The 22132-nt window shown below is 28.0% G+C and overlaps 2 protein-coding genes and 1 non-coding gene across 4 annotated transcripts; 2 read left to right on the top strand and 1 right to left on the bottom strand.

Moving 5' to 3' along the window:
* The first annotated feature begins 1091 nt into the window (after positions 1 to 1091).
* On the top strand, positions 1092 to 17965 carry LOC145196707 (histidine--tRNA ligase-like). 2 transcript variants are annotated; one of them, XM_090078494.1, is made up of 15 exons: positions 1116 to 1295; positions 4782 to 4867; positions 5076 to 5165; positions 5568 to 5687; positions 7713 to 7808; positions 9823 to 9948; positions 10323 to 10430; positions 11023 to 11121; positions 11770 to 11863; positions 12106 to 12233; positions 15047 to 15152; positions 16800 to 16876; positions 17104 to 17169; positions 17479 to 17595; positions 17722 to 17965. In XM_090078494.1, the coding sequence occupies exons 2-15, from the start codon at positions 4790 to 4792 to the stop codon at positions 17920 to 17922; spliced, it is 1506 nt and encodes a 501-aa protein (XP_089934620.1). In that variant the 5' UTR covers positions 1116 to 1295; positions 4782 to 4789; the 3' UTR covers positions 17923 to 17965. The 2 variants fall into 2 exon arrangements, with proteins under 2 accessions (XP_089934619.1, XP_089934620.1); XM_090078493.1 differs by lacking the exon at positions 4782 to 4867 and having other exon boundaries at positions 1092 to 1295.
* Positions 17311 to 17443, top strand: LOC145196708 (U11 spliceosomal RNA). Its single transcript, XR_013849106.2, has one exon. It is a non-coding gene; the product is annotated as a U11 spliceosomal RNA (small nuclear RNA).
* Positions 17966 to 18470: 505 nt separating the features above from the next.
* On the bottom strand, positions 18471 to 22005 carry LOC145196706 (dystroglycan 1-like). The gene is made up of 3 exons (XM_080073677.2): positions 21034 to 22005; positions 20367 to 20859; positions 18471 to 20279 (listed from the first exon to the last, which is right to left on the bottom strand). Exons 1-3 carry the CDS (start codon positions 21238 to 21240, stop codon positions 18856 to 18858), a joined length of 2124 nt encoding a protein of 707 aa, XP_079929803.2. The 5' UTR covers positions 21241 to 22005; the 3' UTR covers positions 18471 to 18855.
* Positions 22006 to 22132: the final 127 nt, after the last annotated feature.

Here is a 22132-nt window from a genome sequence, read left to right as displayed (position 1 = left end):
GTCGATCAACGTTATTTCAACGTTGTTTCAACGTTGTGTGCTTGCTGGGGTTGCTTTAGACATATCAACAGAATAGCGATCATAAACATATGGCTTCTGAAGCTAAGAGATCGTTCCAATATAACTATTTAAGACAATTGGATAGGCCAATACAATTCCCAGATTTAAATTCTGAAAGATCAAGTATAAATTCTGAAAGAACAGGCAGCAAAACTGAGGGCTCAGATTAAAAAAGATCTGTAAGAGGTTGCAAAAACACCAAGGATAGCTATTACGGTATCAACATATCGAAAATTGGTCAACAACCCAATTTTTTTAAAATTACCCTAAAAGCTTACTTAAGTTAAAAAAAAAAAAAAAGTAATGTAACGAAATGTTAACTTTTTCACATAGTTAATCATTTAAACTCTTTTGCAAATAAAAGAATGAATTTTTAAAAATTTTTCTCAGTATAAAATTTAAAACATGCATTTATCATTTTTTAAATTAAATTGTCAACTTAAAAACAATTTCTGTTGTAAATAATTTCTTGCAGTATTTAAAGTCTTATTTTTACAGGCTTAATGATAAGACTGATTTCATTAAAATTTACATCTTTGAAATTTAGACTTATTTAAAAATAGGTTTTTATGCATCCCGGTTCTTCTTCTTAGATATATATGCACTATATATACACAATAATGTTCAAAATACATGTAAGTTCAATATAATTATAAAAATATCCGGAGACCTGAAATCTAAAAAAGTTATTGAAAAATATAAAGTATGTTATAAATATTTGGAGCCACTTTTTCTAATTACCGACTTTACGAAATTAAAACGCCAACTGCAACTGCAACGTCTATGCACAAAATATTGGTTATGCGCATGCGTGTGCTCAGGGTAAATCCCTACTCGCGTTTTCAAGTTCTAGGCCGGACGTGAAAATTAAAGTTTTGGAGTTGTGTTGAAAACGCGAAGTAATTTTAAAAACTTTAACATTTTTCATAGTTTTCACACGTTTTCATATCGTGACGTTTTCATAGTAATTTTCGTAACTATATTTTACGAAAAACGGCTACGACGACGACGACTTATAAAATCATAACTTTTACGATCTCGTCGCAGTTGGAGCTTCGATTTCGTAAAGTCGGTATTTTAGAGATGTTGCGCGACGCAAGATTCTGCTTCAACTTCTGAAAAAGATGGCAGCAAATATAACTCGAGTTGAACTTGAAGAAAAAATAAAAGAACAAGGCAACATTGTGAGAAAATTAAAATCTTTACCTGAACAGACCGATGAAATTAAATCTCAGGTAAATATATACATGTATAACTTATAAATAAAAAAATGGAAAATCAAATATATTAATCAAAATATAAATCAAAGATCATCATGACGTGTAAGTTCAAAAAATGTGTAAATGTTCTGATATTTAAGTAAATCCAGCGAAAAGTCAATGAAAGGCCCTCTAAATGAAGTATTTTCAATTTTTATCAAACATCACTGTAATTAGATTGAAAATTTAAGAGAGAATAACAGTATTTATTTTTTTAAATTCTGCTAAACTAAATTAAAATTAATCTACAGTATGCTACATGATATCAATAGCAGTAGTATCCACGACTGAATCCTAAAGTATTTTGACATAATGTTTTCAAAGTTTGAATGTTATTCAGCTTTGATAAACTACATAATCAGAATGATTAAAATTGGAGAAAAAATATGCTCATTTTTCCTTTTTTTAAAAAATTTTTTAGCAAAATTTCTATCACATTTTTATGTTATGTTTTTATATTAACCTTTTTACATTATTAAAATATTTTTCAAGAAATGTATACAAGGTTTTTAAGATGATCCCTAGATTTCAATATCCATTGTCTAACAAAATTGATTTTGGAGATTTTTTGGTTGTTAGAACTTACATCATTTAGAAGGTACTCATTAAGCAATCTCATCAAACTTTTAAAATATGCTGTTGGTGTAGGTTTAAAGTTATAAATAAAAAATGACACAAACAATATTTTTAAATATTAAAAGGTAAAAATGTATTTATAACTATTTGTGTCAGAAGAAAAAAGAGTGTGATTTTTATTAAATTCTTTTGAAACAAAATAAAACCTTTTAAAAAAGGTTTATTAGGATTATTGTATTTACCATGCTTATAAAATTAAAAATATTTAAAAAAAAAATTTAATGTTAGTTTTAAACTTTGTTTAAACTTTATATATCAAAGGATTAGTTACTTTATCAAAAATAATTAAAGTTTAAGTTTTAAAATTGAAGTTTTCTTTATTGGTTGATATCTAGAGTTTTATTATTTGTGTTAAAATTTTATGGTTATCAAGTTCTCTTTAAGTTTGGATTATTTATCATACTGAAATCAGGATATAGAGATTGTGTAAAATATTTACTTTTGTAAAAATAATTTTATTCAATTCTAAATTGATAATATTAGGACAAAGTTTGAAATAAAGTTAAGTTCTTCATTTGTAAAAAGAAAACCCAAAATACAAATAAGAAACAATATTTCAAGCTTGAAAAATGATTCTTGCTTTTTGATCATTTTATAAAAATTTTGTATTCATGTAAATATGTTTTTTTTTTTTTCTTTTAATAAAACAAACAACTTCTCAATGCTTTTTTTTAAAAAAAAAAGCACCAAAAAAGATCTTTTTGCTTGTAATTTTCCATAGTGCCATAAATTAGGAATCAATTAAGATATTGGCTATTTATTTTTGTTCTTTTTTTTTTATAAAGAAAATTTATTCTTAAGTAATTCTACATAAAAGTATCAGATATCTTGTTAAAAATGTTTATGGAAGTAAAAAAAAAAAATGCAAAAGTTTAAATAAAACTAAAAACAAAAAACAAAAAACATTAAATCTTGTGAAATAATTTTTAAAAAGATTGCAAAAACTATTTTTTTTTTTTTTTATGAAAACCTACTTGTATGCAAATCTTTGCATACAAATAGGCTTTTTTGTTATTGAGCAATTGCTCATGAGAGGAGAGATTTACAATTAATAAAATATATGTATGGTATTAAATGCATGGAAATTAGAATTTGTGACCAATAAAAACTTAATAACAATACTTTTACAATTTAAAAGTTAATCTTCTCAACTGTTGTATTATACAAATACAATAAAATCTATATAATTTAAAAGTTTGATGCAAAAATTAACAAAACAAGCATTTTTAAAATTACTATAGCATTTTTAAAATTACTATAGGATATGATGAAGAATAAAGAATATTTGAAAACTGATGCACTTTTCAGTTTTTATTAAAAAATTAACAAAGCCACCTAGAAATCGGATGAACATGGAAAGTGATTGAAGAGTACAAAAACAAAATATATATATAAACTTATTTGACATAACCAAGACAAAAGGAGAGTGATTATGCCAAGAAGCTATTTAAAAAGTTAAGTTAAATCCCATATAAATGGTGTTCCAGAATTCTCAATCAATGTCTCAAAGAGAGTGCAAAAATCAATAAGTTCACCAATTAAAGCTATTGAAGATCCATATCATGTCATACCTAATGATGATAACACATCAACAGATGTAGAAGGTCGTTAGTCACAGAAGCAGAATCCAAAAGTAAGACATTGACAATACAAAATTACATTTTGAATCATGTTTTCCTACTTTTTGTTTGGAGTAAAACTACCAAACAAAAGTCAGTATCATTTCTCTACAATCCAACAAAACTACAGTTTATGCTAGTTTAGCTAAAAATGTTCCAACCAATCACAATCTGGTGTTTTGGGAGCAGTTATAAGAAGTAGGGTAGATACAAAGCTTAAGATGAATACAATTCATTACAAAGAAATAGGAAAAACATCTCAAGCAACAAGTATCAAGTAGTATGCTTGACATTCATTTAATTAGTTAAATTTGGGTATTTTAAAATGTAAATATAGATTATTGCCAGATTTTTTCAAAGAGCTAGGAATTTTGAATAAGTTTGCTTGAAAAATTTGAAAAATATCATGTGGCACAACAGGTGTGAATGCTTGACCAATAATTAGTGATGCTGTGAAAGTACAAATTTTTAAGATCATCGGAGGTTTGATCAACCACACCAGATTAGTTGACTTCTTCAGCCAAAACCACTCTTAACTACAAGTTTGTAGAAAATGTTTTAAAGTGTCATGAAAAGTTCTATAAGTCAGAAATTGAAAATTTTCTTTTTGATTAGAGCATTCTGGTTTTTGAATAAAATAATTAAATGAGATAAATTAACATCTCTGCACAATACCAAATGCAATTCAAGGGTCATGTATGCTCTTACATCTTACTTACTGTAATTCAAGGGTCTTGTACTATCTTACTTCTTACTTATTTTCCCTAAATGGAATATTATACTGGAAATACAATGTTCTTAACCTGGCTTTCAAACCTAATGTTTAAAAAAGATATTTATCAAAAGTGGTTGTGGTTTCCAATGCATTACAGTTGGACAAATTCCATTCTAGATAATAGGCTACTTGGTTTTTTCATTAACAGATAATAAGAAACAAAGTACAAACTTCTCAGTTTTTAAATTTTTGTGCCTTTAAAACAGCAAATTGTTATAAACTAAGCTTTTTTAAACAAGTTTAAAAGTTAAAAGTAGAATAAAAACATAAAAATGAAAATCATAACAGAATATTTGTTTATAAACATGATTTTTCATTCTTAGAAAATTGATTGTGCCTAGTCTAGAAGCAAGTAATATTCTTCATCTCCTGACAAAGACTGATTTAGTTGGTCTGTAAATTTTTTTTGGAGAGAGTTTATTCCTCTTGTAGGCTTGAAAATGATTGGTTCTTCAATAATTAGAAGAAACTTATTTCGAAAAACAACTTTACAATTATTACATACTAGCATATCAGAGGTTTGTTGTTTTGAGGTTAAAGATCATGTATAATAAGTTTTGATAATAAACTTGTTTGCAACTTTGAATTAATAACCATATTTGATGGTCACATTTGACATATATTATTTAATCTATCTTTTCTATCTTTATTTCTTTTTTTATCTTTTGAAGTCTCATGCAAGAAGTAGTTCTTTTTTAAAAACAGTTAAAATTTTTGCACTTTTAGACTAAAGATGAAGTTGCGAAGCTTCTTCAGTTAAAGATGCAACTTGGGGAAGATCAGTCTAAACAAAAGTTTGTTCTTAAAAATCCAAAGGTAATTTTTTTTAATTAAAATTATGCAATATGTGGGTATGTGGGTCATGTTTTTTAACTTATCCTATATCTATAGTTTGCTATACACCTCTTCAACTAAAGCTATTAGGGGAATTCTTCTCCATATCATTTTCATTGCACTTAAGAAAATTTAGACAGATGTTTTTTAAAATAACAAAATGAATGATAGCTGTGTTTGTGTGTGCACGTATGTATGTATGTATGTATGTATGTATGTATGTATGTATGTATGTATGTATGTATGTATGTATGTATGTATGTATGTAAAACAAAAAGCAAATCTGAGTACTTACATTTAGTTCTTAATGCATGTAAAAGTTAAAGCATTTGGTGTCAGAATTAGTACGTGATGTTTTCTAATATAGAATTGTTATAAATTTAGGGAACAAGAGATTATGGACCAAAATCAATGGCCATACGTGAAAATGTTTTTAATACAATAATCAGAGTGTTTCAAAAGCATGGTGCTGTACAAATTGATACTCCTGTATTTGAGTTAAAGGTAGAGTTGTTATAAGTCTACTATTTTTTATTTAGTTGAATTAAAGTGTGAATTAATAGCAGCAAACAACTTTTGCAAACCCAATCAGTTGATGCCTATTGATTATTCTGAGTGAAATATGATTTGGACCAATCAGTCAAAGAAAAATTGATTGGTCCAAATCAATTTAGGTAATAATTAACTAGTCTAGGTGACAATTGATTGGACCAATCAATTGATGACAGTAAAAATCTATTAATAGTTAAAATCTTATTTGCATTCTGTTGTTTTAAAAATTTTAGTTATGTATCATTATAAATGTAACAAACTAATTGTCTTTCTATTGTTTCATTGTGTGTTCTGGGCAAAACAGTTTATAACTGTCATATTTTGGCTTTCATCAGTTTATAACAAAATTTTGTAATACTTAAAAACTTGGAAATCATGAAAATCTTGATATCCTTAACAAAAAAAACATGAATTGTCATTCAGAAAAAGGGTTTTTTCTATTTAAGTTATTGTTATAGTTATTATGCAGAGATGATACTTTTTCTTTGAAAAGGTTTCTAAGCCTGTTTTTTTAAGAAAATTTCTCTGGAGGCTTTTGTTGGTTTTTGTCTACATCTCTGATCCATATTTAAACAGCTAGACTTAAGTGAAATACATTAGGATCTGGGATTCTTTCATGCATACTCAGATTAAATTATTGAAGTATTTTTCAGTTTTTACTTTTAAGTTTTTTAGGAAAAATAGGTACTCATTATTTGCTTTAGAAAATTTTTTTGTTTTAGAAATAAACAACAATGAGAAGCACCATTTGCTTGGCTAATTAAATTGTAATTGACAATTTCCTTCCATTCTGTCTAGTCTTTTAAAATCTTAATTTGTGCAGCATATTTTTGACATTTTGAAATTTTTTGGAATTTTATCTTTTACTCAGTGGGTGACTTTAGTTCAGATCCTGATTGTTTTAGAAGTAAAGGAACTGTTTGTTGCTTTTTACCTGTTCTTATCTTACAATTTTATTTAAATGATCTAAAGTTTGAATGTATGGAACTGAACAACTTGGATAACTTTTTAATTTAACCTCTACAGTTTATATGAGTTTACAGTTTACATGAGTTTTACATGCCTTTATAAAAGTGAAATACTTATTAAAATAAATGAAGTAATAGAAATTATGGCAGGTTTGTTTTTTAAATAAAGTATTTATTCAAGGTTAACTTAAAACAAAAACTGCAACAAATTGATGGGGAAAATAATTTAATTAAACGGACCAAAGGCCTTGATATTGCCTTATAACAAACTTGTTCAGCAAACTCTAGATCTGGATTTTTCTCTACATTTGGAGCATTTTTATGAATTATTTGAGAAGAAAAAAGCCTGAAACATATTGTAGATTTATGGCCATTTCAGATCAATGATCGTACTTAGAGATGAAATCAAATTTAAAATCTTTTGTGTTTAGTTCATCTTTATTAAGCAGAGTATGAAATTGTTTTAAGCAAGAAATGTACATATATTTCAATGTGTTTCACTATCATTTTTTTTAATACTGTAGTATCATAGTTAACAAGGTTAGTTGTCTTCTTAAAGTTAGTTTAAAAAATTTTAAAGTTACTTAAGCGGTTTAAAAACAAGGCAATAGATAAGTTGAAGAAACAAGTTATTATTGCCTAAATAATATATTTATATAATTATTGTCTAATTATGAGAGCACAAAAACTGTCTGCTGGCCTTATTCTTAACTAAGGATAAGAATTATTTTCTTATTATGTAAGATCTACCTTAAGTATATTTAATATTACAAATTTCAGATTTTTAAAACTGACAAATACCTCTCATGAGTTTTACTCATCAAGCATTAAACTTAGTTATTTTTTTATGATAGGATTTTTTTTAAGTTGCTTTTTACTGTGGGTTGATTTAAATTATCACAATACTGTAAGTTTGTACGATTGTCCTATTTATATAAAAAAAAAAAATTTTCTAAGAAATTTTTTTGAAATTAATTGTAAAAATAATTAAAAACTTCATAAACTTTAGGAGACCCTTACTGGTAAATATGGTGAAGATTCAAAGCTAATATATGACTTAAAAGATCAAGGCGGTGAACTTCTAGCATTGCGATATGATTTAACTGTATCCTTTTCATTGTTTTTTTATCCACAAAATGGTGCATAAATTTTGTAGTCATAATAGATCATAACTGTTCATAATAAGGCACTTAAGAAAAACTGCACCCTGAAGAAGAACTTGATTTAAATGAAATGATGCTTGAAATGCAGAGCCTCTTGAAAGTCTATAACATGTGTTGTGGGGTACATACATTGATGCTTACCATTAGGGATGGGTTAGCAGAAAAAAGTACAATTTATCTCATCTGTAAAATTAGACAAGTTGAAATGGTTGCAAGAAAACCCCAGCTGTAAAAAATAATAAAAGAATAACCTGAAAAAGTATTATAGATCATCTACCAAGTGGGGTAGCACATAATGGATGATTGAACACTTGTTTGAGTTGATATCAGTTCTTTTTGAAATGGCAAATGTATTATGTAATGTCATCAGATAAGTGTAAGACCAAGTGAAAAATCTAAAAAATTTGCTAAACCAACCATATATCTGGATCCTATGTACAGATGTCTGTTAAAAAATGAACAAAAAATAAAAAAAAAGGATGCAACATGTGATATAGCTGTCAGAATAAAGTTCCCTGAAATTATTGGAGATATTACAAAAATAATTGTTGGATTACCTCCAATATAAGTTAGCATAGAGTAACTATTTTCAGCATTAATAATTGAATTGGATGCGAGATCTACTTTGAAAGATCTACTTTGCTTGAAGCAGTTTTGTTTTTAAGGACAAGCTGTTACTTACAACTGAATAAGTAAAATTTAAATTTAATTTTTAAAAGGAAATATCTTCTCAACAACATATTCAATTTGCACACCAGCCTGAGGTTATCAGATTCTTTGTTGTCATATTATATCTGGATGTTCAAATAATGTCTGTATCACATGTTTATCCATTTGTCAATATTCAAGCTAAACTTACATTGTTCCAATTTAAAATAGTCAGCTTTGTTTTTTAAACCATACTTGTCGATTGTATAATAGTTCATGAACAAATGCAGAATAGCTGTGTGGCATTTCGGAAGACATAATCCCAAAGAACTTATTTTGTTGTGTATGAACACACTTTTTGTGAAAGGATTAATTGAAATGTGGTCATGAGCTTTTTGAAGATTGAACAGTTTGTTCAATCAAAAAAGGCTCCTTTCACTTCATGCTATGGATTCTCTCTAGATTTGTATGATGTCCAGATGTTGATGATAATTTGCATTTAATGGTTTTGTTGCATTTCTTCTTCATATTGGTCAAAAAGCTTCTACACTTCATCATATTTGTTTTCTGAAATCATGATTCAAAAAACTAAATAACTTTTTGAATACAGCACTTGAAAAAAGTGTTGAGTTTGACTTTTTTTTCTTTTTTTATAACAACATTCTTTTTAAGTTTACTTGCCTAACAAACTTAAAATCTTAATTAAAAACTATATTAAGTTGCTTCATTAATTGCTATTGTTTCGCTTTGGAAAAGATTCATATAATTGCTAATATCTTTATGTTCTTTGTTTTAAAGATAATATTTTATAAAGATATTTTTAAAAAATTGGATTTCTCAAGAAATCTGAAATTTTTTTTGATTCAAGATTTCTAGAAATTCAAAAAATTTTATTTCTGAAGATTTGAGATGAAAAAAGTTTAAAGTTTTCTTGAGAGCTCTTGTCAGGAAAATCCTGACACCTAACTCCAAATGTGCACTGCTCTCTTATATTGTAGGCTGTAACTATTTAAATAAATTATTCTTATAGTGTTTCGCCAGTTTGTCTACTTCTACACTTTGGTAATTTAGATTAGGATTATTTTACTTTTTCTAAATATAAATACAAACATTTGTACACTTTTAAAAACTGTATTCTAGTGAAAAATAGCACAATATACCAGTTTTCAGTATACCAAAATACCAGTACTGCATATGCCTCATTGAGTCATATAGTTTGGAAACTAAAGTAAATAAAAAATTTTTTCAAAACTTTTCTACTTCTTTTGTTGTTTTTTTTTCATTATGTTTTCTTAGCTTAATCATTAGGTACCTTTTGCACGTTTTGTGGCTATGAATAAAATAGATAAAATAAAGAGATATCATATAGCAAAAGTTTATAGAAGAGATAACCCATCAATGACAAAAGGAAGGTACAGAGAGTTCTACCAATGTGTGAGTTAGTTTGTCTATTTTGATAATTTTATAGTAACAATTGAGCCGTTCAGTGCACAAATAGATTAACTCCATAAAAAAATGCGGTGAAATAATGTAAATTGTTTTTAAAAATTCCTTTTATATAAAGAAATTTTGTTATTTAGTGGTGTTAATCTTTATCTTTCAAGTTATTTTAAATATAAAGTTATTACACGTCAAGTGCTTTGAGACATAAATTTTTAAGATTTTTCATAAAGTAAAGTTGATCAATTTGTGCACCAAAATTAAAAATTGAATTAAAAAACTGCTCGATTATTCGTTGTTATTTATGTGTATGTATCTATTTTTTAGTTTAATTCTTAACTTGTAAATCAAGAACAACTGTGTTTTAGGACTTTGATATTGCAGGGCAATATGATCCCCTTATTCCAGATGCTGAATGTATTAAAATTGTTGTTGAAATTCTTCAGAAATTAGAGTTAGGTAGTTTCCTAATTAAGGTAATTTAAAAAAATTTTTTTTTTTTTAGTTTTCATTTTCTTTTTTAAAACTTTAAATAAAATTTCAAAATAAAAAGCTTGATTATCTTATAGGAAGATCATCAGGCTTTTGTTTTAAAATTTTAACATAGTTTTATAAAAGGTGGTTCCAATTACTTTTAGCATAAAAACAATAATAACTCCTTAAAAAAAAAAACCAAAATCATATTTGAACATTTTTGGTTTAACATATTTATGGGTTTTTTTTTAATTCAGATTTTAATATGACTCATAGGTGCACTGCTGGGCCTTGCACTTTGGGTTCGAAAGTTGCTTTTTTATATAAAGTAAGGTTCTGTGGTTGTTACAGACCTGAATACTTATATATATATATATATATATATATATATATATATATATATATATATATATATATATATATATATATATATTTATGTATATATTTATGTATATATTTATATATATTTGTATATATATTTATATATATATTTATATATATATTTATATTTATAGTTATATATATATTTATATATATATATTTATATACATATTTATATACATGTTCTAGTGAAAGTTTTCTTTTTGTGACTAGGTTAATCATCGTAAACTTTTAGATGGTATATTTGCTGTTTGTGGAGTTCCAGAGAAAATGTTTCGCACAATATGTTCATCTGTTGACAAGCTAGATAAAGTAAAAAAATTTTGTAATTTTTTCATTAAGGTTCAATGTGTTATTCGATTCTTTATTCAATATTTAGATATCTAAAGATAGTTTCAAATAACTATTTAAACACTTGCCATTTAATGACTAAGGGATGCAAAGTTGTGTGAAATACTTTGTAAAATTAGACATGTAAATTGTTTTTTTTACTGACATCACATCCTGAATGTGTTTTTTTAACTTCTTAAAAAGTTTTTGAGAAATTTTTAGTACCTCTGGATATCCTTGCATTTTTTAAGATATTCCAATTTGGTCTTTACATGATACTCTTGGTATATTGTAAAATGTGAAATCAGAATATATTTTAACATTTTAATTATACACTTTTTAAATATATATCTATTTAACTAAAATATATTTTTTTATATATAATTAAAAATATATCTCTAAGAACATTTTTATGGTTTTAAACAAATTTTATTCTTTTTCGTTTTTTTTTTTTTTTTAAACATAAACAACAAACCAAAAGTAATAATAATCTGTTAATTAAAATTTAATTAAAATGCACTAAAATTGTTTTTATTTTGTTATACATCAAGTTATAGTTGTGACTGGCTATCATCTCCAGATCTCAAACAAAAATAAGATAAATTCTTAAACTACTTTTTTCATGTATAGACTCCATGGGATGATGTTAAAAAAGAAATGGTTAGTGAAAAAGGATTATCTGAAGATGCAGCAGACAAAATCTATGAATATGTTAAATTGAATGGTAAAAATGAATCTTTTTTTAAAATTGTTCTGGCACGAGTTCCTTTAACATAAAAGTTTCTTGGAAAAAGTTTAAAATTAGTAATAATATCACATTTAAAAAATGTATTATTTCACCTTACAATTTGCAGCCTCCAGATTATCAGTTATTAAATTAATAATATTCGACTATTTAGAAATGTTTGTTGTATTATTTAAAAATGCTTGAATGTTAAGCTTTTCTATAACTTTTCTTTTTTAAAGGTGGCATTGAACTGATTGATAAACTCCAAAATGATGAAAAATTATCCAAAAACAAACTAGGCAAGCAAGGCATAGACGATATGCAACTACTACTAAAATACTGTAAAGTGTTAAATGTACTAGAAAATGTAAGTTGATCTATTTCACCATATTTATTTTTAACATGCATTTTTTTTTCACTACAATTATTGTTAATTATTTTTTAAATTTCCCTATTAACTTAATCATTAACTTAATTGTTGTTTTGTTTTTCTAAAGTGAAACATAGTGTTACTATATAGGGTGGCACCACACAGTGATCCAGGACCATTTCATAATTACAAAAATTGACATAAAACTAAAATATATATATATCATAAGAAGGCCAAATTCAAATTATCAGGTTGTTGGGTTTTTAAAAAATATAGTTAAAGGGTGTTTAAAGTTCAAAAATTGGGAGAAATGTGATTTTTTGGGGTAAAACTCAATCTACAATTGTCATTTGTCAACTTTTAAGGATATGCTTATAAAATATAACCCCCAACATAAAATTATAAAATATGAACCCCAACATAAATTTTTTTTTCAAGCAACTTAAAGTACAAGAAACAGAAGAAGTTCTGCGGACTCAAAAAAAAATCCTTAACTCAGTACTGTTGCTTCATTCAAATGCAGTACATAAAGGAAAAACAGCAATTAGTGAAAACACTAAATTTTGAACAGCAAAGTATGATTTTTTAAAGATAACTGAGCTTAGTCCAACAACCATTTTCAGTCAAGTATAAATTTGAATTTACAATAATTGAAAAGGTTCCATTTTCCTCTATTAATTAACAAATTCAAATCAAGTCTGCAGTGCTTGTGAATTAAATCCCAAAAGCATGAATAACTTTGTAATTGCTTTTTATAGACAACCTAACCAGCTGTCATTAGCCTGGTAATCCACATTTTCTATCTCTGGATTTGTAAGCTGGAGTGTTTGTTACACTTAGAGCAGATAACAGTTCTATATTATTCTTTGTGCCTTGTCCTGTAAGAACCTTGTAAATCCAAATAAGCTTGAACTACATTGTAAGGGTACCTTCAAGACATCACATGTAGCACATGAATTGTATCCTATGCCTGCTGAAGTTCACAAAATGATTGTGTATTCATTAAAATAATAAATATTAGGAAAAATTAATGGTTGTAAGAAACAAATCTCGATCAGCTTCTTTTGTCTTGAGAAGCTCAGGAAAGAAAAAAGCAAATTTGTTAAAAACTTTATGTCAAATACTTTGCAAGAAAATTTTCTGTAACTTTTAAAATATATTTTTGATGTTCTTCAAATGATGTTAAAAACATTTTAAATACGTTTATGTCTCCTAAATATTGTTGATGCCATCCACCAGGGGGTCTTTAAATGGTAGGTATTAAATATGTCACATGTCTAAAATCATTCTGTTATGTGTCCTTGGTGTACTATCCCTAGGTAACATTGTTGTTGTCCACCAGGGAATCCATTAGAGTTTTGATAAAGGTTACCACAGTGATGTGTATAATAGGCCAGGATGTAAGGAGTACTCACTAAAAAGATTGTAGCTTTAAAAATGATGAAGGCAATATTTGCCAAAAAGGTGACATTCTGGATTGCTGTGCACAATTGTTGTCTAATAGATTAAATTCAAGCCTATTTTGAGATCTTTATGTGATATTGATTAAACATATATTTATCATGTGCAATAGCTAAAACCATAAACAGAAAATGTTTATTTAATATGTCAACAGAGCTGCCATTATTGCGGCTTTTCACGTCAAAAGATTAAAAGTAAATAAAAAAATCCTCACATTACAAAAGAGCAAAAAGAGATTGATGCTGCAGGAGAAAAACATATTATTACAAAACCATCTCCAGGCACTCAGAGAAGACCTGGAAATGGAGACACGCAAGGTAAAGTTGCCACACTAATGGCATTCCACTGGTCACTCTAGCTCAACTGTTCAACTACTATGTGTAAGGCGTTGTTGAAGCAAATGTCAACAATGTCCCCCATGTTGCCAAAAATGGTGTCAATTTAGCTGTTGTTGAGGTGATGAATCTATATAAGGCCTGTGGCACATTCAGGCCCCATATAGAAGCTGTCAAATCAAGCACTTAATAATGTTATTGCTTTAAATTACCCATTTTAAGAGTTATTTGATAAAACTCTTAGAAACTTTTCTTAAGTTCAATCTTTTTAACAACAGCTACTTGAAATGAAACACTAAATGATTATTCAAGTTCAAATAATTAATGATAAATGATTAGTTATTTGAACTTGAGACATTTTTTTATAAACTTTACATTTATTTTGTATCAAACACAAGTAACTTAATCTAAAACTCTAGCAGTAAAAGAAAAATTTTATAAGAAAAATTTTTCAGGAGTATATAATTTGTCCTGATAACCCAATTTCATACAAACTACTTCAAACTACTTAATAAACTTAGTTCACAGTCATTAATAGGTCTCCTGTAATCTACTGTTATAAACTCACCTCATATACAATAAGTAAGATGAGGAAATTTTCCATATCCTGCTTGTGTAATAGTTTATAATAGTTTTAAGTGTAATAGTTTTGAATGCAATAGGTTATAATATTCAATACGTAATACTTTAAAGAGGAGGTTTTTTGAAAAAACTCAGGTTATAAGCATTTTGAACCTAAATATGTTAAAATTCATTCTATATTTTTTGTGTGCTTCTAATAAACTTTATAGTTATTTGTTAACCACAACCCCATTAATAAAAACCCAACTTGTTGATAATTATTTTGAGTTGCTTTTAATTTTTAATTGTACACTAGTATGAAATTACTTGAACAATTCTTTGATGTATACATAATTTTTGTTTGATATATGCAGGTTATAGCTAACTAGAGTAAATAAAATAAATACATTTATTATTTAAAAAGTTTTTTTTTATGTATTTCATGTCAATTAGGTTTCATTTGATATGAGTCTTGCTCGTGGTTTGGATTATTATACAGGAGTAATCTATGAAGCAGTCTTAACATCTCTTCCACCAGAGTTAATAAACAATGAAACAGGTAAAAGTACCACTACTTTAGTATTACGTATGTGTATATATGTATCAGAATGTACTGTATATACCAGCAAGTCAAGACCTTTATCTGTATAGAATGAGTCAAAAATATTTCTTAAGAATACAAAAAGACAAATATAAATCTATGAAAAAATCTGCTTTGATTTATATAATTTTTATAAAATATTAAATTACTTTTTCCAGTTAAAATTTCAACTTAAATACATTCAGTAATGTCCATATCATTAGCTTTTTACTAAAATTAATCTTATAATGCAGCACAAAAGTAAATTTATACCAATCTTTTCATAAATTCCACTATGATAAAATTCTTTTGTTAATTTACAAAAATAAGATTTAAAATATTTTTTTTAGTAATATACTTTCAATATAATTGAAATACTCTATTATTTTAGTATTAAGTAAAATATATATATTTTTAATATGTTTTGAATAAGATTGAAATTATTTTATTATTAGAAAACACTGCTATTGGAAAAAAAAAAGAAAATTTTTTTTTCAAATCTCGAGGTGAAAACTTATTAAAATTATGACTTTCACTCTTTCATTCAGTTTAAAGCAAAAATAATAAAGTTAAAGTTTTTTGTTATCTTTATCTTTTTATATTTTTTTATATGGTTTCATTCCTAAGTAAGAATGGCGACCTTCATCTCCAAATATTAATTTATTAATTCAGACAAATGGGAAAACCTTGATCAAGGCGTCATTGTGTCGGCGTGCATAGTCTAAATTTCAAATGGACTTAATTTATTGATTAAAGAGAAGGGTGGTTTTATTGAACATTTGCTATAATTTATTCCTGCATTTTTTTCTTGTATTTTCAACAAAGGTAGCATATTAGCTGGTGTAAATTTAACTGAATCACCCTAAACATAAATTTTTCCATCTGAAATTCATTCTTTGTAAAACTTTAAAATTCTCATCGGCACTCTAAACAAATGAAATCCGCGATGTTTCTCTGTAATTGATACTGTAGATTTTGGGCACAGTTTGTTTTGGCTGTTTTTCAGTTCTTAAAGTTTCAAATGAGTGTAAAGATTTTTTACAGAAGTACTTACCGGTAATAGTTTATTACAACTTTCTATCTATGATTTAAATTACCATAAGATAATCGATAAGTTAGAACAAAAGGCTTCTAGACCAGGGTTAGTTTCTATAGAAACTGCAAACCAACATGCAAGTTATGAGACCAAAATTTTAGGTGTTCTGTTTAAGTCAGGTCTTCAGCAAGATATTTTTTTGATTTTGATTAAATTTTTTTAATTATAATATTTGAATGATTTTATTTTTTTTCCCCTTATTAACAGAGTTGTTTACTTTAAGTCAGGGTACATTTTTTATGCAGGCGCAATAAAAATAAAACTATGCTTATTTGCACTGGATGTTTTCTATTTTGAATATAAAACTATAGTCTAACAAAGATTCAGTATTGAAATAAATCCATTTTTTGAAAAACTGTTAGGGGCTCTCTATCCCAATGCGACAAAACTTCGCTTTTAGTTGAAGTTCGTTGAGAGGAAAAAACTGTTTGGTGGAAAATTTGACCACCCAATAATTTATTAAATGCTTTCCGTAGTTCTGCAACTTCGTTTTACTTTAAAACGAATTTTTTTATTGAGATAATTTTTAGAAACTGGCGTTGGGTCTGTTGCTGGTGGAGGGCGTTACGATGAACTTGTTGGAATGTTTGATTCCAAAGGAAAGAAGGTATGTGTTTGTCATTAAATAATAATAAAAAAGAACGACGATAGTTTAAAAAAGAAAACGTTTTAAAAAGAAAACGTTTTAAAAAATTGTTTGATTGTTGGGTAAATTGTCTAAAAGATTTAACAATGTTATTTGTCCAACTCGCTCCATTGGTGTTTTCAGTTTTTTTAACGTGATTTTCTATTTTCTAAATTTATAATATTCTTTAACATATTAGCTTTATTTAGGTCCCATGCGTTGGTGTTAGTATTGGAGTTGAAAGAATATTTGCTATAATGGAGGCCAAAGCCCAGGTAATTATCTGATATGTATACCAATATATATCTATAATGTATTAGTGTATAACAAATCATATTTAAAATGTAGTATATGAACGAACCACAAGCAATTTAGCAGAGCCTAAAACTAGATTGTTTGCTTTGTTTATAACGTTTGAAAAGGGCACTTGCCGTCAGTGGCACGCGAATGTTCTTGAAAAGGAACTTCGTGCGGAATCGCAATCAAGAGATTTCGAGTGTATAATCTTTTGAACCGTGGGCAGTTGGTTTCGCTAAAACCGGCGCCCCGCCAACTATTGAATAAAACTTTCTCCATATCTCTAGGTATCTGCAGATCCAACTCGCACGAACAAAACTAAAGTACTTGTCGTCAGTGGGCAAAAGAACATGCTAGAAGAAAGAATGAAGTTGCTTGCAGAGTTATGGAATTTTGATATAGAGGTAATTTCTACTCACCTAATGAATGGGAAAAAACTCATTTAGTTACAAAGATGTAAAAACTTTTATTAAAGCTATAAATAGATATTCATCTAAAGATATCTACATAAAAGTTTATTAATCTTACAGGCGGAGATGCTATACAAAGGAAATCCTAACCTTCTTAATCAGTTTCAATACTGTGAAGAAAACAACATTCCATTTTGTGCTGTGCTGGGTGATCAGGAGCTAGCTAAAGGCTTTGTAACGCTTAAAAACATGATCACTAGAGAACAAGTGGAAGTTAAAAGAGATGAACTTCCAAATGAAATTCGTAAATTTTACAAATAAATTTGTAAATCGTATTTATTTTCAAAAGAAAAAGTAATGTTGATCCTGCATATTTTTCTTCTATACGTAAATATATTTTAGATATGTCAAAACACCCTGAAAGTTTTGTAGTTTATAGTTTTTACAAACCTTTAGAATTCTGTCAAGAAAAGAGTTTTAAAAAGTGTTTAGAATTAATATTTAATTTTTTAAATGTCATTTTGTTAAAATAACTTTAACGATACCTAAAGTTAGAAAGTAAACGTGAAAACACCATCTCACAATATGCGTGTGAATCTAAGTTAGTTTAGTATTCAACGCGCAAATTAGCAGATTTAGCTATTTTAAAATGATGACTTAATAACTATATACTTTTTAACATCATCTTCAGTAATTATTTTGAATAAAATTGTAAGGAAACAATCAAAAAATGACCGTAGCGTGGTTACACATAATTGCATTTTATGTTTAAAAAATGGTTAAAAAGTCTTCAAGATTCCCCGATGGGATATGTAATAATTTTGCACTTCAATATGACGCTATTTTCAAGAATGTTAAAACGATTGAAATTAGTAAACAACACAGTTTGAAATTAAAAGCATATACAAAATTGAAATCTACAGTTCTGAATATACAGTATATAAAAGTGATTACCACAACCCAAAAGTTAAAAATAAAATTAGATTAAAAGAATATCTTTCTATTTAAATTAAACAAAAAATGAAAACTAAACAGATTTAACTATATAAGATGAAGAGCAGAACAAAAAACTGAACAAAATTATGTATTAAAAAAAAAGGTGAAAAAACAATCGTTCCGTTCGATTCGAAGCATTTTATACATTTGTATTTTATCTTAAAACTCATTCACCATTTTGTAGCAATGGCTATCTTGAAGTAAGATTTGAGTTAGTAAACTCAACATTATTTTCATTTTCAGTAAAATTTGTTTAAACTAACGAGAGTTGTAAGGAGGTGGTGCATTGTAGCCCTTCCTGCTATTGTCTTTAGGAGAGCCAGGTGTTAGATACACTCTATCATCACTACCATTAGATTCTGTAGAAGATTCTTGACTTTCTAACTTAGGTTCGTAAGCCGTAGGTACAGGTGGTTTTTCATTTGGTAATATTAAAGGCTGTAGACTAACAAAATCGGGTTGTTTTTCTTCGTATTCTTCACGGAAAATAACCGGTTTCTTGTGATTTCGAACGTAAGCATCATCATCCTTGGGTTGGAATTTCTGTCTTCTCCGATATACGCAACACAAAATAATGGCAATAATAATGAGAATTATAATAACAACAAGAACTGGAATAATAATACGCCCTAAATGCGCACTGTCGCTTCCTTTATGAAAAGGCAAAGGTGCATAGCAATCAGTTTGATCAACATTACCTTCGCTCGTTACAACATGTACGAAATCCTTTTTAAACATCGAACTACTTAACATTTCAACATAGGCCGGCACTTGGGGATTGTTACAATCATCAAGTCCCTTCACAGTCCATTTTAAAATCACCGAGCCAGGCAATATTTCTATTGCTCGAAAGTCATCATATGGATACTTAGTTGCTCTAGCTAAATTTTTAATTAGTTCCACGCGCTTCTGTACACTCTTATTATAAATGGCAAAACTTTCATTAAGCGTTAAATTAAAAATGTTTTTATGATCATGGTCTCTAAGAACCTCGACAGAAAACATGGCGTTAGTAAAGGAACCCAAAGGATCCTTGGCTGTTAAAGAAAACTGGTGTATGCCAATGTTTTCTTTACCTGGCAACATGTAAATCTTTTTGTTAATGTATTCAATCCAATCGCCGGGTTGTAATTTTTGCAATTCATTGGTGCTCGTCAAACGGTTTAGCGAGATAGTAAGATATTCGCTTTCAGGGTCGTAGAAGACATCGGGTGGCACTGTTTCTTCTAATGCTTTCATAGCTAACACTCGGAAATTTTTAATATTGTTTGCAACCTTTGGTGGCTGATTCGAAGTAGGTGATACTCTTACGGGAGTAATAGGAGCAATAGTAGTAGGTTTTTTAGTAGTCACTACTTCAGTTGTAGGCTTAACAGGTGGAGTGGTAACAGGCGGAGTAGTAGTTTTAGCAGGAGGGATACTGGTACTCATCATTGTTCTAAACGATGTAGTTGGAGAAGGTCTTATAGTTTTTATAGCAGTCATAGTTGTGGGAGAAGGTTGTAAAAGGGTAGGAGTAGCTGCCAATACGCTGACAGTGCCTCCCGATTTTCCAATATCTCTTTTGTAAAGTTTGTGACTTTTAAAAGAGGTGACAAGCCAACCCAATACTTTCACACTGAATTCAGAAGAGAAATCTTGTGCTTCAGACAAACGACGTAGTAGAGCAAGAGGCTTGGAACCTATTCGCAAAAAAATAAAAATGTAAAGTAATACATTGCCTAACTCACTATTTTCTGTTGGTTATTATAAAATAAAAGATTTTGTACCGGCTAAATCATTTCCACAGTGGATGACCCAAGAAATAGTGAACATTGGAACTTTATCCCCGATATTTTTATCGCCTGGTCCCGCCATTTGTGGCGTTTGTTCAATTACATCAACTTTATCCATTCTGTTTCCAACCTCTAAGTAAAGGTCTTGAAGTTTAGCATCTAATCGACTTGCAAATTCACGCATGATATGTACTCTATCATTTCCCGTAAATTTTTGAATATCGTCGTAAAAAATGACAGAGCCAACATAAGGATTCAAATTATCATCTTTACATTTAAAGAGGCGCTGCTCTCTACTAGGTCGAACATCAACCGTTAGACGACGCACGTCGCTATCCATCCCATTAATAGAGTTTTCGCTTTTTTTACGAAACTCTATTTTTATATCGTTTTTAATATCTTCGTCTGTCGGAACACCTTGAAGCCTATTTTTTTTGGAATCAAAATGCAGCCATTTCGGCAGCTCTTTGGAGCCTTGGTAGTCAACCTTAAGTAAAAAAAAAGTTAAAAAAAATAAAATAAAATAAAAAGGCGTTTGTCTAACTTGATAAATAAAATGACATTTTATCTGATATAGGAAAATTCTGTGTTTGTGCGCGTGTATTTGTAACAACAAATTGACAAGTGCTCTCTTAAGAACACTAACGAAACTAATACTTACTTCGTACGAAAACTCTTCGGGTATTTTATACTTAAAAAACTCCCCACTATACACTTGCAGTCTATCGTCAAAAACTTCTGCCAGTCGTTGCTCTAGCTTTTTTTGTAGTTCTTTCCACGTAGGTTCGTTCGTTCGAACGAGCGGCAGGAATATTACGTACAAGTAAAAAAAAACAACTTTGTTTGCCATAGTAACTTCATTGGACATTTTTTACAAAACTAGATGCGTTACCATCTGTCTAATAAAAAATCTAATAAAAATCAAATTGGACTAACACCTCGCTGTTCGTCTTTGCGAAGTAACTTTTTTGTTATAGTTCTATAAAAGAAAGAAGGATTAAGGTCCAATATAATCATTTGTATATCTTGATGTAATTTATATATTGTTATTAAAATTCTCTTTGAAAAAAAAAACAACCATATTAAAATGTTAGCAAGAATCTACTTTAAAGACGATCAAATGGAACCAAAATAATTTCCTGAAAATGATCGAATAAAAAATAAAATTCTCAACGTAAAAAATCAGTTTTGAAAAAAAATTCTTACATAAAATAAGATAAAATAGATTTTCTCTAAATTAACATTAAGCCGCTTCGCTATCTTAACGTGTTATTATAAAAAAAAAAAAAGAAAAAAGCGTAAGCAGTCGAACAATAAGAAAATTATATTCAAATAAATTGACACAAGTAAAATTCAACGTTAAAAATTGTGTTGTTTTTGTCTCGCTAAGAAAATGATTTTTTTAATAAACGATTTGAACAACAACCAACGCTAACAAAGCGATGACTTTGAAAACAAACCAATGAGTCAACAATGCTGACGTCCACCATCAACTTTACTTTTCTGTGTTTTGTGCGGATTTGTAACAGCGAAGATAAATATTTACATTCTATATTAAACCGATTCTATGATTTAGTTTGTCGCTTGGTAGCTTTAAAGGCCAAAATAAATATTTAAATGAATATTATCGACTGTAATTGTGAAAATGATGCACAAAAGAAAAATTAACGTTATTAAATAAGACAAATAAATGAATGGGATTTGTATACACGTGTTTATCTTTCCAAAAACATCGGCAAAGAATTTGAAAAATGCGAGAT

This window comes from Hydra viridissima, unplaced genomic scaffold (genome assembly GCF_058129835.1).
Source record: "Hydra viridissima isolate aposymbiotic clone 2 unplaced genomic scaffold, HvirCarnegie_v1 scaffold_2, whole genome shotgun sequence".
Classification (NCBI taxonomy): domain Eukaryota; kingdom Metazoa; phylum Cnidaria; class Hydrozoa; order Anthoathecata; family Hydridae; genus Hydra; species Hydra viridissima.
The sequence above is the reverse complement of the archived record's forward strand: the minus strand, read 5'-3'. Positions and strand labels throughout refer to the sequence as shown.